This window comes from Kogia breviceps, chromosome 12 (assembly GCF_026419965.1).
Source record: "Kogia breviceps isolate mKogBre1 chromosome 12, mKogBre1 haplotype 1, whole genome shotgun sequence".
Classification (NCBI taxonomy): domain Eukaryota; kingdom Metazoa; phylum Chordata; class Mammalia; order Artiodactyla; family Physeteridae; genus Kogia; species Kogia breviceps.
This window is the reverse complement of record NC_081321.1, coordinates 79,411,463-79,428,408: the sequence shown is the minus strand read 5'-3', so window position 1 is coordinate 79,428,408 and position 16,946 is coordinate 79,411,463. Positions and strand designations below refer to the sequence as shown.

The 16,946-nt window shown below is 40.7% G+C and overlaps 1 protein-coding gene across 2 annotated transcripts in view; it reads right to left on the bottom strand.

Moving 5' to 3' along the window:
* CFAP54 (cilia and flagella associated protein 54) overlaps window positions 1-16,946 on the bottom strand; it is a 281,143-nt gene that overhangs the window by 257,206 nt on the left and 6,991 nt on the right. For both annotated transcript variants that reach the window (XM_059082492.2, XM_059082493.2), the window contains exons 2-5: window positions 15,694-15,799; window positions 12,542-12,685; window positions 8,655-8,826; window positions 3,883-3,941 (exon numbers count right to left, since the gene is read on the bottom strand). In XM_059082492.2, the coding sequence (XP_058938475.1) occupies window positions 3,883-3,941; window positions 8,655-8,826; window positions 12,542-12,685; window positions 15,694-15,799 (481 nt within the window). The remainder of the gene's footprint in view (window positions 1-3,882; window positions 3,942-8,654; window positions 8,827-12,541; window positions 12,686-15,693; window positions 15,800-16,946) is intronic.

Here is a 16,946-nt window from a genome sequence, read left to right as displayed (position 1 = left end):
TCATCGTTGGTCTTCCACGGCTTTGCTCCAGGTTGCCAAAGTCCCTTTACAGTGTGTAGCTAGACCATAGTGAAAGGAAACTCCCCCTCCCTGGTTCTGGACACTATATCTCTACTAAGTTGGCCTGGGGTCGCTTTATTGCTGTTTTCGTTGCTGCTGCTGTCATTGTTTGCTGATTTTGCCACACAACTGATATGGAATTAACAGTCATCAAAACTCTTGAGTTCCTCGTATCTGCTGCACAGAAATCTTACTGTGGATTTTTACATTCAGGTGGTTGTATTTGTGGGGAGGTGGAATTAAACCATGTATAAATTCCCCCCCCCTTTATATCCACGTCTTTCCAACGCTCTCAGGATTCCTGGTATTAGAAATTTCACATTTCAAAGTAAAAATAGCATCAGTGAACAGCTGTTCACATGATGTTTGGGTTTGGCCTCAGACTTAGCATCAAAGACCCTAAATCACAGATTTCAGTGCCAGAACGGACCTTAAAAGTAACCTAATCTGGGCTTCCCTGGTGGCGCAGTGGTTGAGAATCCGCCTGCCGATGCAGGGGACACGGGTTCGTGCCCCGGTCCGGGAGGATCCCACATGCCGCGGAGCGGCTGGGCCCGTGAGCCATGGCCGCTGCGCCTGCGCGTCCGGAGCCTGTGCCCCGCAACGGGAGAGGCCACAACAGTGAGAGGCCCGCATACCACAAAAAAAAAAAAAAAAAAAAGTAACCTAATCTGACTCCAAGAGACTAAACTGCTTGTAAGTGACAGAGCTGGGGCTGAAATTCAGGTCTCTGGATTCCCAAGTGCAGCAGGATTCTTCCCCCTACACAGGGAAACGATGACAAAAAGGAGAAAAGCCATCATTCCACTTAGGGCTCTGAGAAACCATCATTCAGGTTTTAAAGATGAAATGTCATTTCCAAAAAAAAAAACCCTCTTAATTTGTAGCATTTTTTTCTTGACCCTGAAAGAATTCTTTCTATTAATAAAAAATTGATGATTTCAGCAGGATTATTGTCTTCATTAAAAAAAAAAAAAAAAAAAAGCAACTTTGAAAAACCATATTATAGGAGCCTAGCAAAAGTATGGTTCAGGTGTCAAGTAGGAAAAACACACACAATTAATCAGCTGAGCCACAGGATGGCAGTGCAGCGTCATTTATCTCAACTCATACCCTTTGAGGGAAAACACTGAGAAGCATTTCAAAGTCTGGACTTGAAGTTTATGTAACGGTGTGTGCACTGATCTGACAACCACTGCTCGAGCCACACACTTTACCAAACTATTTCAGTTTTATAGTAAAGGGAAACAGAAATCAACATTTTCTTAGAATGAATAGATTCTACTGAATTCTTTAATGTTTGCTGAGTACTATACTACAGTTGTAAATGCCTCAGAAGAAACTACAGCTTTTACCATAAAGGAAAGCAAACTGTCTTACGTCTTTAGGGAAAGAGGCTTAGAGAACTGCCCTCCCTCCATTCCCTAAGCTTATGCTGGTGACCTGCCTCAGCACAAACGTGCTTCCCATTCGGGGAAAAGCCCTGGCCAGTCTTGGTCTTCAGGATGTCTTCAGTCATGTCAGAAAATATTTCAACATTGTATCAGGAGCTCCCACACAACTCCTCCATTTGCAGAGATGAACCAAAATAGGGTGGGTCATGGGATATGCCAACAGACACGCCTTATTCTAATGGTGTTGAGGGGCAGTACAGGGTGGCATTGGCTCTGGCCTCCGCTACATCTCTAACTAGATGTGTGACCTTGAGCAAATTATCCTTTCTAAGCCTCAGCTTCCTCGTCTATAAGATAAAGGTAATGATGGCACCTTCTCAAAGTGCTGGTGTGAGGATTAAATGAGATAATATGTGAAAGTGCTTAGAAGCATACCTTAGAGACGATAAGCATTCATTCAACAAAGGACAGTGACGGTGGTGGTGTCCACCTCATAAGACTCTTATGGCATTATTGTGTATGCAAAGCCCTTCACACAGTACCTAACACAGAGTAGGGTGTCAATAATAATAACAAATGGTAATCATAATTCTCAGCTCCTATGGGAATAGGACTTTAGATTGCTCTGGGGTGACACAAAGAAAAGCCTAAGGATTCCACATCTGTTTCTCCTCTGTCTTTTGCTATAACAGACTTGAACTCTAAAGTAGCTTACAGAATCAGGAGGATTTCGACGTGGCTGGACTGCCAAGGGCTTGTCCCCATTAAATGGACCCATCGAGTCCATTTACAGTCTCAGCTCAGGAATCAATTCATCAGCTGAGGGTTTGTGAATTTCAGGGTGAAAATTAATTTCCTTGAAACTTATTATACTGCACAAACCGAAAGAATTTCATCCTGATCTGAAAGTGCCAACTGTACAGCCACCCACCACCCCCAAATTCTTGCATTCCTCACTCCCCCTACTCCCATCCCACAAGATTGGGACACAGAACGATCCTCCTTCAGGCCTTCCTTATTTTGTCAGAGAGAAACTCAAGTTATATGAGGGGGAGAGAAGATGTCTTACAAAGGGTATAAATAAGAAATTATTTTAAGATGACTATCATGTTAAATTAAAATTCTCTCAGCATTAACAAGTACAAACACTAACAGTTAAATGTTGGCACAGACATCTCTGCCCTTCAAAGTTTTGCCAGACAAATGCTATAAGCAGACCAAACTATGATGGCTCCATGGAGCAGTATTTGTTGCTACAGCAAGTGCAACAGAAGACTGCAAATTCTTTTTAGGAAATCATCTGGAACTGGATAGGGAATCACTGGAACAGTCTGGAGGCCAAATTTACATTATACATGGGGCAGTCGCCCCTCATTTTAATTCACACTCAAAAAGCTGGCAGAGAGTTTGTTCAAGTCACTGTCAGTAACAGAGCTTTTAAATGCAAGGAACAAAAAAGAGACAGAACACCCAATTAATCTTATCCATTAAGCATGCAAATATCTTTGCTTCTATCTATTTTTTAAGCATTGTCAACTTCTAAGATACTTGGCTGTGTTTTGAGGAAATAAGGAAAAAATATCTGTCCTGAGCATTAGAATATTCAGAGCAAGGTTTTGCATGCAATAGAGAAGACTAAAGTAGTAGAGTGTTGCAAATGCCAGAAAGAACTCAAGCATGGTCTCAAAGAGGGTGTATTTTCCCTTCTTGGCCCACATTCCAATGACTGGACAGTGAACACAGGGAATAAATATGTCTCCTGCAGACAGAAGTGCTACCAACATGGTAAGGAAGTCAACAGAAGTGTCAGCCACTTCCTCGAGCTAAAACTAAGCAGTGAGTACTGGTCAGTGAGAATCTTACTGTAAAACAAAGTCAGCTCATAACTGGGACATAGTTTAGGAGTTTGTTCACCCAACTAGTATCTGGACCATAAGTACAGTCCAGCTCTTCAAGCAAAATGCAGTCCAAGCTCCATAACAAGACATAAACAGGCTAACCATAGTTTATCATCCAAACCAACACATTTTTTAAAGTGAAAGTAGGAACTATTAATAATTACTCCAGGACAACGGGCATAAAACAGGACTGTCTTGGGCAAGCTAGAATGGATGGCCACTCTCCCTAGAGATATAGTTATCAGATGGATGTTCAGTAACATATTGACAAGTTATGACTAATTTGAGAGACTGAAGGACACTGGAGAAACACCTATCAATTTTAGAAATTCTTTCTTCTCATTAATACTTTATTGTCTACATTTTTACATGATCATATTAAAGGAAAACTAAAAACAGTAAACCTATGTAAATTCGCTAAATTTTGTTATATAATTCACAAATTTTCTTTGTTTAGTATGCAATGCTAACAAAAGTCTTAAGAAAGCCAGGAATTACAGGGGAAGATATTTTGTCAGTAAATTCCATACCTTAGAAGAGTTACCTACGATCATCAGCTTTCTGCAAATGGTGTAAATGTAAATGGTACCTAGATGGAGAAAAAGATCAACATGTTTTACAGTCAAATGATGAAATTTTACATTCCAATTTCTGCAGTTTAAGTTGGTAGTTCCCGAAACAAGTGATTTTCTCATGAGAAAATCTGATAATGGCCAGAGAGTTATAATCATTATAAACTTTTTTGTAATTTGTAGCCAAATTATTGAAAGAACTAATATGACAATATTTTAAATACGCTGACACAGGAATCTGTTACTCTCATTTTAAAGGTAGTTTAAGTTTTGAAATATATTGAACAAAGGAGTATTTTAGTAGCATAATTTATGTACTTTGTGGTTTTATTAATTCACATAAAATGTTACGGGTTTCCATGGTTTCCTCACAGTTGAAAAACTGAAGATTTATCTCCAAATAAGACTAGAATACACATTTAATCAGATGGCACACAATACACAAGAAGGAAACTCATAATTTAAAACTCATAATGCATAATAGGTTGTATTATATTCATTCACTGTCTCATATAATATTTATCCCATCATTAAGGTATATCCCATACGCACTCTAATGAAAAATGCCATTTCCAACTCCTATTTAAGATCATTCAAGTATGACTTTGTTTTAAAATCAAGCCACAAATTAAATGAGGATAGAAGTCTCATTTTATGGCAGCATTTGGAGGACGAGTGGGGAATGACATCACCATATACCCTTCTGTATACAAAGGACATTATCGGGCTATAAACATAACCCAAAAAACAATATAATACCATGCTTTAAAAAGGCGTGCAATTATAATGACAAGCAATCTAAATATTTTCTATAAAATATCTCATCTAAAATTCATAACCACCAAAATTCAACAATTCCAAATCTTATGTTCACGTTTAAACTTTAAAAGCTTCTGAGAAAACAGCATCTGCTCCAAAGCACACATCCCTTGATTAAAATACATCTGCAAGCATAATAAACATTACACAAATCAGTGACCAAAAAGTACTGAATAGAATCTTAAACACTTAAAGTACCATAAAGTTCACAGATTATACAGTCCCCCACATTCTTAGTGTGCCTGCTCCCATGACAAAGAGTTGTTTATCTCATGTAAGATCCACTGGGGGAAAAAAACCACTCGGCTAGTAAGAGCTCAAGCTCTGCATTCTCATCTCAACTTGGCTCTGTTGACCTGACTGTATAACTGTGTTTTTAGGGGGGGAAAAAAAAAAAGTCACCAAGTAAGGATATGCATAGGAAACACATGACTCCACAAAACAGTGATTCAGGTGTAAGCCAGAAGCCCAAACATTCAGCAATGGGAGCTGTGGGATTTCAGAAAGCCCCAGGAGACCACCCTCAAGAATAACGAAGAGATATGGGAACATATGTATATGTATAACTGATTCACTTTGTTGTAAAGCAGAAACTAACACACCATTGTAAAGCAATTATACTCCAATAAAGATGTTAAAAAAAAAAAAAAAAAAAGAATAACAAGGGCCCTCTGTGTTTCAAAGATGTGCCTTTAACCTTTGCAGCCCTAGTGCATCCTGACTATAATGGAATCCTTCTCTGATGGTTCAGGATCTTGGCATGGCTCACGGATTCCACTGCAGGAGCCCGGTGGAAAGAGTACATGGTACAAAACGGAGCACAGACTAAATCTTTACGTTTTCAGGCCATTTTGGGGAGTTGGTTTGATTTTTAACCAAATCCCTAATACAGCGTTTATTGCCTCATCATGTGACTCCTTTTCGTCTATGATAGCCACCACCAAAATAATCTTGACTATTTGAGGGTTCAAATGAGTTGGGTTCAGGTTAGTTGAGATGTCAGATGTTATCCAACATTCATTTACCCAGTTAGATTTTGTGAAAGAACGAAGACTGGTTAAATATCTTAAAAACAAGGGTGTGTGTGTATAATAGTCATTTAAAAGAGTGTTAACATCTAACTGGAAAGGTCAAATGTATTTTGAGAAATTGATTGCAGGTTTCATGACTTAAATTCCAAAGTTTTGAAACTACAAGCTCTTTGCACTTGTTAATCACCCAGTTGGAATGCCCTTCCCCCAAACACCCAGATGTCTCAATCAGGTGTTTACTCCAACGGCATCTCATCTCAGGTGAGGCCTACCCTGACCATTCCACTTAAAACTGCAGCCCGGGACTTCCCTGGTGGTGCAGTGGTTAAGAATCCACCTGCCAATGCAGGGGACATGGGTTCGAGCCCTGGTCTGGGAGGATCCTATATGCTGCAGAGCAACTAAGCCCGTGCACCACAACTACTGAGCCTGCGCTCTAGAGCCCGCGAGCCACAACTACTGAGCCCACATGCCACAACTACTGAAGCCCATGTGCCTAGAGCCCGTGTTCCACAACAAGAGAAGCCACCGCAACGAGAAGCCCACGCACCACCACGAAGAGTAGGCCCCGTTCACCGCAACTAGAGAAAGCCTGTGTGCAGCAACGAAGACCCAATGCAGCCAAAAAAATTAAAATAAAATAATAAATAAATCTTTTTTAAAAAACAAAATAAAATTGCAGCCCAGCCCAGCCCAGCCAGTGCTCTTCCCAACCCCTTTCTTGGCTTTACTTTCCTCCATAGCACTCATCACCATCTGATACATCATTTAGTTCTGATTTGTTTACCATCTCCCTGAAGCATTATGTAAGCATGAGAACAAGGTTTTGTCTGTCGTCCACTCCTGTATCCCTAGCATCTAGAACAATGCCTGGCACTTATTAAGTTTGAGATGAATTAACTAAAACAGGAACAGCAGTTAATGACACTAAGTATATGCATCTCCCACAATCCAGGAACCTCACTCCTGGGCATAAGTCCCGGAAAACTCTCACACAGGTCTATAAAAGGACAGAGGCAAGGATATTCACTGCAGAATTATTTGTGCAGTTACAGAGGCAGGGCAAACCAGGTGCCCATTCCTACGGGTGCATAGGTATCTGCCAAATCCAATTCAGCAGGCAGAGTTAACAAACTAGGTTTACATACAGCAACACGGCTAGATTCTAAAACCATAGTGCCGAGCTGAAAAATATTTAGGAAACAGGATAAAATCTAGAACATGATGTCATATGTATAAGGAAAAAGCACACACCAGAAAAAGGATGTAGAAGATACAGAAATCGTTCAATCTTTTTTTTTTTTAAGAATATTGGGGGGGTTTGTGTGTGATCTGAAAGGGTTTCAGACAGGGAGTCATGCTGCATCATTTCCACCTTCCAAGCAAAGGCTGACTGCAGGGCCCAACCCTCAGGTCTATCACTCCTTTTTTTTTTTTTAAACATCTTTATTGGAGTATAATTGCTTTACAATGGTGTGTCAGTTTCTGCTTTACAACAGAGTCAATCAGGAGCTCTGCTCCTGCTCAACCCCTGCCAAGATGTGTGAGCAATTCAGGTGCAGAGATGGCCACGGCAACTCTGAGGATGAGGAGGCCCAAAAGCTTAACAATCACTGGACTGAAAAATGTCTTCCAGAGTCACCCTCATCTCTGGTAGCAAATGTAAGGTCTAATTACAATCAAAATGTCCAAAAAGTTATTTGGGGAGAGCAAGGAAGGAAAAGGCTAGGAAATGTACTGTCAGTTGCCATGGATGAGAGAAAATCCAATATGTTTTCTTCCAAGTTGTTTTGCCCTGCTCTTAGGCACACAGAACACACTGTTACTATTTTTCCTTTAGGAATATGTTATCCAGAGAACAATACTGTAGGCGACTCAACAGGCGACTCATCGTAACTTTGAAGAGAATTTTAGTTGAATTTAAATTGTAAGTCTTAAAAGGAAAAAACAAATGCTACATTTTGATATATAAGATTCATTTCATGAGACATATATAATGCATATACATGTACATATGTATAGCTGTACAATGCATATATATGTATGTAAATACACTATACACATACATACATGCACGTTCTCAGAGCTCCTCACTCAAAAACAAGTAGGAGTAGAAGGCTGATGCATAGGAAGCCCTGGTCATTGGCCAAAGTATTCGTGGAGAGGAACAATAAATCGATGGTGCTTAGAAACAATCTAACCGGTCCTCCGATCCTTCCCCATTTATATTTACTTACTAACTGTAGTCCCTATTTTGTATATATGTGAAACTGATTATCTCCACAGCCTCTGACCCTCCCTTGAGCAGAAAACCCACAGACATGCTGTATAAGTCCCTGCTCATAAGGACAAACTGAAATGTAATAAAAATGTTAAAAAGCCCACAAGTGTCCTATTAGGAAATAACATCTTTATTGGAGTATAATTGCTTTAGAATGGTGTGTTAGTTTCTGCTTTATAACAAAGTGAATCAGTTTCTGCTTTATAACAAAGTGAATCAGTTATACATATACATATGTCCCCATATCTCTTCCCTCTTGCATCTCCCTGCCTCCCACCCTCCCTATCCCACCCCTCTAGGTGGTCACAAAGCACCGAGCTGATCTCCCTGGGCTATGTGGCTGCTTCCCACTAGCTAGCTATTTTACGTTTGGTAGTGTGTATATGTCCATGCTACTCTCTCACTTTATCCCAGCTTACCCTTCCCCCTCCCCATATCCTCAAGTCCATTCTCTAGTAGGTCTGCATCTTTATTCCCGTCTTGCCCCTAGGAGGAAATGAACATGTTTTAAATCACAAGGTAATCAAGTCACCATCAAACTTAGTTTTTAAATACCTTTCTGAAAAACACAATGAAAAATAAAAGACACTGACACATACCATTAAATATAATCCAGCAAAGTTGCTCCTGTGGCAAAGCCACCTGCATGATGAGCCTTAAGGAGGACAAGATATGCAGACACTGGGCCACAGATTCTTTATTCTGCAGGTTCATGTCACTGTCACAGACCAGCTGGTAGTTGCAAATATTTCTGCCACTTAAAGCATGAAACTGAGACACATGAGGAAAAGAAAAAGAATATAAATAACATTTATGCAACTTAGGAAAGCACTTCTTAAAATGTACAAAACTAAAATGGAAACGATTCTTCTTAATTGATTCAATAAATTAGTAGAGGTCAATAGACTGAATGTTTGTGTTCTCCCAAAATTTATATGTTGCAACCTCGCCATCTGCCACATGGGGACACAGGGGGAAGCAGGCCCTCATCAGACACTGAATTTTCCAGCACCCTGATCTTGCATTTCCCAGCCTCCAGAACTGTGAGCAACAAATGTTGTTCAAGCCACCCAATCTCTGGATTTTTGTTATAGCAGCCTTATTGGACCAACATATGGAAAGAAACATGGTAAAATAGGTTTCTTCAAAGCATTCATTTAGTTAAGATCACCTTTCCTTCGTCTAAAAATTTTTCAAAAGCAAAAAAAAAAAAAGTACAAAATCCTACTTCCAAGAATATAGAATTGAATCAATTTTTGTATAAAGCCCCACAATGGCACGTTAACATATTAATTCAGATGTAATTATTACCATTTACACAATTCCTTCAGCAAATGTTTGCTGACCACCTCTGTTTGCCACACTCTAAGCAACAGGGAGTCAAAGATGAGGAATACAAGGCTCCTGACAGAGGAAAAAGCATTCCGGGCACACACAGTGTTAGGAATGCTTGAGGTGCTTGCTGTGGTCACTGATTTGAAAGTCTTTTTAAAAGTTGGATGATAAGGTTTAAGATAAATTAGGCTACAGAGGTGGTCCATGGTCAGAACATGGAGAGCTTCCACACCACTGCAAGGAATATGGACTACGGCAAAAGGGCAAATCCAAAGAGCAATGGAGTACAATTATTTGATTTACACTTTAGAAATTAATTCTGACAAAAGTGTGAAAGATACAAAGCAGACGGAGGACAAAGCTACATGCAGGAGCTAGGAGAGATCAAAGCCCTCTGAGGTTGTACTGAGAAACCATAATTCAAAAAGAGTCATGTACCAAAATGTTCATTGCAGCTCTATTTACAATAGCCAGGAGATGGAAGCAACCTAAGTGTCCATCATCGGATGAATGGATAAAAAAGATGTGGCACATATATACAACGGAATATTACTCAGCCATAAAAAGAAACGAAACTGAATTATTTGTAGTGAGGTGGATGGACCTAGAGTCTGTCATACAGAGTGAAGTCAGAAGGAGAAAAACAAATACTGTATGCTAACACATATATATGGAATCTAAGAAAAAAAAAAAAGGTCATGAAGAACCTAGGGGTAAGATGGGAATAAAGACACAGACCTACTAGAGAATGGACTTGAGGATATGGGGAGGGGGATGGGTAAGCTGGGACAAAGTGAGAGAGTGGCATGGAAATATATACACTACCAAATGTAAAACAGATAACTGGTGGGAAGCAGCCAGGGAGATCAGCTGGGTGCTTTGTGACCACCTAGAGGGGTGGGATAGGGAGGGTGAGGGAGATGCAAGAGGGAGGAGATATGGGGATATATGTATATGTATAGCTGATGCACTTTGTTATAGAGTAGAAACTAACACACCATTGTAAAGCAATTATACTCCAATAAAGGCGTTAAAAAAAAAAAAAAAAAGAAGTGGGAGGTAAGAGAGCTGAAGAGGCCTGCAACAGTTTCCTGCTTTGGTTACTGGCTGGAGCCAATTATGTTAGAAAAAAAGATGAGTTCAGTTTTGGACACCGTTGAGTATGAGATCTTTATGATGTTAACTGGATAGATGGGGAGTTCAGAAGAGAGATTTTGGCTAGAGAATCATCAGCACTACTGGGAGTGGAGAGTCTTAGTAAAGCAAATGAGCCTTACTCTACCAAGCCGACTTTCTGCTTGGATACATGTAAACTATTTCTAGCCACCATGTAGTTGGTTTCACAGCTAGGGAGGCTGAGTGGAAATGGAAGCAGAATAATTCAACAGCGTAAGAGAGAGATATGGAAGCCTGGACCAGGGTGATATAGCAGGGGCCTTAAAAATTCAAACTTTTCATTCAGCACTCTTCCCAATGGGGCACTGAGATATTACAGTTTATAAGAAATCTGGATTTGGTCGTTCAGTTGGTCAAAATATATTTCTCATATGTATCTGGTCTTCATCCACAGCTCCTAGCTCTCCCAAAACCCTTGGAATTTCCTAAGTGTTAAGAGTGACAAAGATATGTTCTGCTATGTTCATGAGGTACCTTTGGAAAGTGCCTAAGGATGGAGGTTAGTTGCCTGTGGAGCCAACCATGTGATTAGAGGTTTAGCACGTTCAGTCCCAGCCCCTGACCTCCAGGGATGGGGGGAGGGGCTGGAAGTTGAATCTATCACCAATGGCCAATGATTCAATCAATCATGGTTATGCTATGAATGGGGTTTGGGAAGCTTCCAGGGTGATGAACACGTGGAGGTGCTGGGAGAGTGGTGTGTCTGCAGAGGCCATGGAAGCCCCGCACCCTTTCCCCACGTCTTGCTCTATGTATCTCTTTCCTCTGGCTGTTGCTGAGTTATATCACATCCTTTTACAATAAACCTGTAATCTAGTAAGTAAAATGTTTCCACGAGTTCTGTGAACCACTGCAGCAAATTATCCAGCCTAAGGAGGGGGCCACGGGAACCTCTGATTTATAGCCAGTCAGTCAGAAGTACAGGTAGTGACCTGAGCTTGCAACTGGCATCTGAAGTGGGAGGGGGTGGTTTTGTAAGACTGAACCCTTAACCTGTGGAATCTGACACTGTCTCTGGGTAGACAGTCAGAATAGAGTTGAACTGTAGGACATTCCCCTGGTGTCCCAAGAATTATTTGTTGGTATCGGGATGCCCACCCATCCCTGCCATACAACTTAAGCACCCGCTCACATTGCCCAGTATCCTCATTCATGCACCTATGTTACAGGCAAAATGAATGTGCCTTCAAAGATGCTTGAGCTTTTCTGCTTATTAAACCACATGTTGTTTCCAAAGCCTAGAATAATCATTAAATTTGGAATAACACAGCCTTGCAGTCAGACTGATTAGGGTTCAAACACCAGCTCTGCCCACTGCTTTAAGGGGGCTGGGTTTCTCACTCTCCAATAAGCCTCAGTTTCTTCATCTGTGAAAGAGGCATAATAGTACCCATCTCTTAGGACTGCAATGAGGCTGCAAGATAACAATTCATATAATGCATTTAGAAGACTACCTAGCACATGGTAACTGCTCTACCAGTGACTCATTGGTATCAATTAACATAATAATACTGGTATACTAGAAAAAAGCATAAAATTTCTTTTGTATCAAAAGATCTATGTTTCCTCTCCAGAGCCACTATTTATTATACTGCGTGATTAGCTTTCTTTTTCTCTCTTGTACAATAGGGATAATAACAGTATCTAACTCATAGAGTTATTGTGAGGATCCAATGTTTTCTAAAGTACTTTGTAGAATAAAAGCATTCTAACAATACTAGTTATAAAAATAATAATAATAAACACTGTCTCCTAGATGAATACGTGATTATAGTGACACAATCTCCAAAGCATCTTTACAAAATTTAATAAGTGCACTTTCTCATCCAGCACAGAAAATTTTTATTAAGTAACTTACAGCACACAAGTAAATACCATGCTAAGCAAATGAAAGACATTTAGAAGCTGTCAAGTAAAGGACAGACTATTGCATAATCATAAATGGTAGCTATTTTAGCTACTGCTTTCATCTTACCGTATGCGCAGCACTTTTGTCTTCAAAGCCTTTTGGAAAAAAGACACTTTTGAATTGGTTCGCATCTGCTTTATTCTCGTCAAAGTTGATGCTGAACTGCTGAAGATATCTCCCATAACACTGTAAAAGGGCCAATTTATATTCCTGAAATAAAAAGAGGACTTGATGAAGGTTTCAAAATATCATTTTGCTTATCATTATTAAAATTAGGTAATATTCATATTATTCTTAATAGTGTCAATGTTGATTATTACTATTACCGCTATGACTATCCCCATGACACCATTATCACTACTATTTCCAAACACAAACTTAACAAGACATTGTGCTTGGCAATGCATGTGCATTATTTCATTTAAATCTCCTCACAACAAGCCAATTGTGAGATGAGACCATCATGACCTCAAAGATGGGAATATTCACCAGGGCACTGTGTGTGGTAATAACCTGGATATATTCAAAAACCAAAGGTTTAACCTCAATAGATCATGGTAACCCACAAACTCAGTGAGAGAGGTAGAGGAGTTGTGTAACCAGCCCTGCTTCTCTGATACCTCCTAAGCTCCAAAAAAGAAAGAAAGAGTAGGAGAGGGCAGAAAGGGAGGGACAAAAGGGGAAGGAGGGAGAAAAGAAGGGAGGGAGAAAAAAGAAAAAAGGAAGGAAAGAAAGGAGAAGAGAAAAATGCAGGGGATGAGCTGGCTCATCTGTCGACAGTCTCTGAAGTTATATCAGGACGAATCAACAAAGTCTGAGCTGCTATGATTCTTGTTAGTTCTAATTCATGCTTATGTTGCAATTACAAAGTCAGATGCCTCATTTCTGAAGCCCACGGGGCACAGTTGACCTGGAGAGTTTCAGGGCGGTGGATGTGAGCAGGGTTTTACATATGACTCAGCTGCAACCCTTTCTCTGCTTCCTCCCCTGCAACTGTGTTTCCAGGAAAAGCAGCTGCCCTGGGTGTGAACTGCCTATTGGGTGACCTCGACCCTCAGGAGGCACCACAGTCAAATGCTGTTGTGTTTCTATTTCTATTGACTTGTTACTTGCTCACTAATTAATTCTGAATCTTTTCGCTAACTTGATTCACAGAATGAATTCAAATCTAGGTTCAAAACAAGTGTGGTCCAACAAGATGAGTTCTACTGTAACTAAAATAAAAATAGATTCTAGAAACCAAAGTAACCATTCAAGTTTGTTTCCAGGATTACAAATACCTTTAACCGGCCCACTTTCCCATCACTGAAAAGTAGTTAAAACCTTTTCTTTGTTCCTCTAAGTAAATTTGTAAATATCCTACCTGAAATATTCTGAATCCTTAGCCACTACCCAACATCAACTTGCTTTATCAATTTGTAAAATGCTCCTTCTAGTTCCCTCCACCCACCTGGATACTCCTCAAACCACCCCAAACTGGGCTGTGTATCACCAGCTTCTTCTTATGTTGAGGAGAAGCATAAAAAATAGGGGGGCACGCCTCTAATTCTGGTCAAAACTATTATTCCACTTCACATGAATAGAGCTTACAAGTTGGATCTCACCTGGGGCTTTTTTCTGTGATTTTCCAAACTGTATGGTCCAATTACATGGAGCTAAGATGATTCTGTGCTTCCTTATGAAAGTTCCTCCACATCTTAGCCTCTATTTGGTAACTTTCCCTCCCAGACCAAAAAGATTCAAGTCCAGAAAATAGAAATGCGGGAGGAAAATGAAGCTGAGAAACTGTAGATTGAGAAGACTTGAAACTGCCCCCACGGAGTTAACAGAAGCTCATGACAAATAGAAATTCGTAAGCTTGTCTTACAGAACAGATAAGGCTTGGTAAAACCCCTTTGCTTGTGAACTACCTTCACTGATTAAGCCCGCTTTAGTTTAGTTTTGTTTTTTCCTCTTTTTACCTCTCTTAAATTGCATAACTTCGCAGCTTCACGCAGCTCAGCTGTTTCACAGGAACTTGCAGTCAGCTCTTGCCCACGGCGAGCCGGCTGGGCACGGTTGGGACCACCGACTCTAAAACTGGGCCTGCGCAGGTGTCCCTTGAATGGCCTTTTGACGTCAGAGGCTGGAAAACTCCGCCCTCTGCTCCCGCTAAACGCCTCCATTTTGAATACACAGAAGCACGTATCCCAGATGCACCTGCGCGGAACACCGACTACCTCACCATTTTCCCTACCTCTAGTCGTCTTTCCCCGTGCCTAAAACCACTCTGCTTATATCTCATAAATATACCAACTCCCTCGCCTTAGGGGAGACGGATCTGAGACTCGTTCTTCGTTTCGCTTGGCTGCCTTGTGAATAAACTCTTTCTCTGCTGCAAACCTCAGCGGCTCAGCATTTGGCTCTCTGCATGGGGAAAATGGACCTGGCTCGGTAACAGACTGAATACTGCTGGTGTCTGGCGTAAAATCACTTTGTATGAAATAACTCTTGGTCCAAGGATCCCACGTGTGCCAAAGACTCATTTAATTTGGAATAATTTGGGCCTGTGCCAGAGCTTAGGGGGAAAATTCACATTTTCGTTCACTGAAAACCCAGCCATGGTGTGGTCTTATCAAACTTAAGTCCATGAGTCCACAGCAATCCAATACTTCCGCGTTGATATAGAACTAGAAAAAGGGCACAAACTCGGTTGGAATACAACACTGAGCAAGAAACGGTATGTTTGGAATGACCGCTGTAATTACTGATACATACAGCAAAATGTAAAGAAGGAGCTGAAAGTCATTAAAACAAGGCACCTGGAAGCAAGCAACATAGCAGCAAGGCCAGGAGCTATGAGAGTTGTCTGCTGGGCAAGGCCAGCCATGTGAAAAACAACAGGAAGTGGTGTCTGGGCTCCTTTGTATAAGGTAGGAACATGATGACTCAGCATTTCCTGTCGGGCGCCTACCACACCCTCTGTTAACTAGCGGCAGTGCTTACGCTCCGCCAACCGTTTTTCTGTTCAGGAGTCTCACCTCTGGAGAATCCCAACCACAAAATTTTAGAGTGAACACTTTTTTGGTTACTGTGTCTCATTAAAATTTGTATGTATTCCCTTATATTTTTCTAAGAAAAAAATCAAATCATGTAAAATAGGAATGGTATCAAATCAAAAAGATAATAATTAGCCAAATGAGTTTCATTTGGGCTCTTTCTACTCTGGAGGTACTTACTTTCATTTCACAAAGTCTATCTCCAACCTTCAGAAGCTTTTCGTTGTAATAGGCAGCTGGCAGCCGGGGGGCGTATTTGGTCCAGATATTAAACAAAGAGGTGGCACTGTAAAAATCATAAAGTAAAATGATATCCTCAAAGTCATCAGGAAACCTAAATTAGCAAGCAATCCTTAAAAACTTACCTTGTACTCTTTTTTTTAAGTATTCAGGTGGGGTTTTTTATAAATTTATTTATTTATTTTGGGCACGTTGGGTCTTCCTTGCTTAGCACAGGCTTTCTCTAGTTGCCGCGAGCAGGGAGCAGGAGCTGCTCTTCATTGTGGTGCATGGGCTTCTCGTTGCGGAGCAGGGTCTCTAGGTGCCCGGGCTTCAATAGTTGTGGCACACGGGCTTCAGTAGTTGTGCCTCGTGGGCTCTAGAGCTCAGGCTCAGTAGTTGTGGTGCACAGGCTTAGCTGCTCCACGGCATGTGGGATCTTCCCAGACCAGGGCTTGAACCCGTGTCCCCTGCATGGGCAGGCAGACTCCCAACCACTGCGCCACCAGGGAAGCCCCATAGCTTCTTTATTTTATACATAGTAGTTTGTACCTCTTAATCCCCTACCTCCATCTTTCCCCTCCCCCCTTCTAGAACAAACCACCAGTTTGTTCTCTATGTCTGGGAGTCCATTTCTTTTCTGTTATATTCACTAGTTTGTTGTATTTTTTAGATTCCACATATAAGTGATATCATACAGTATTCGTCGTTCTCTGACTTCTTTCACCTAGCATAATGCCCTCCAAGTCTATCCATGTCGCTGCAAATGGAAAGATTTTATTCTTTGTTATGGCTGAGTAATATTCCATTGTGCATGGGTGTGCGTGTGTGTGTGTGTTTCACATCTTCTTTATCCATTCATCTGTTGAAGGGCACAGGTTGTTTCCATATCTTAGCTATTATAAATACTGCTGCTATGAACATTGGGACTATATTCTTTGTATGCATTTTTTTTAAATTGACTTTATTTTTTAGAGTAGTTCTAAATCCACAGAAAAACTGAGTACAATATATAGAGATTCCCTGTATACCCCCATCTCCCACACAGGCACAGCCTCCTCCTTTATCAACATCACCCACCAAAGTGGTACATTTGTTAACAATTAATGAACCTACTCTGACACATCATTATCACCCAGTGTCCATAGTTTACATTAGTGTTTATCCTTGGTGTTGTCCATTCTATGGGTTTGGACAAATGTATAATTACATGT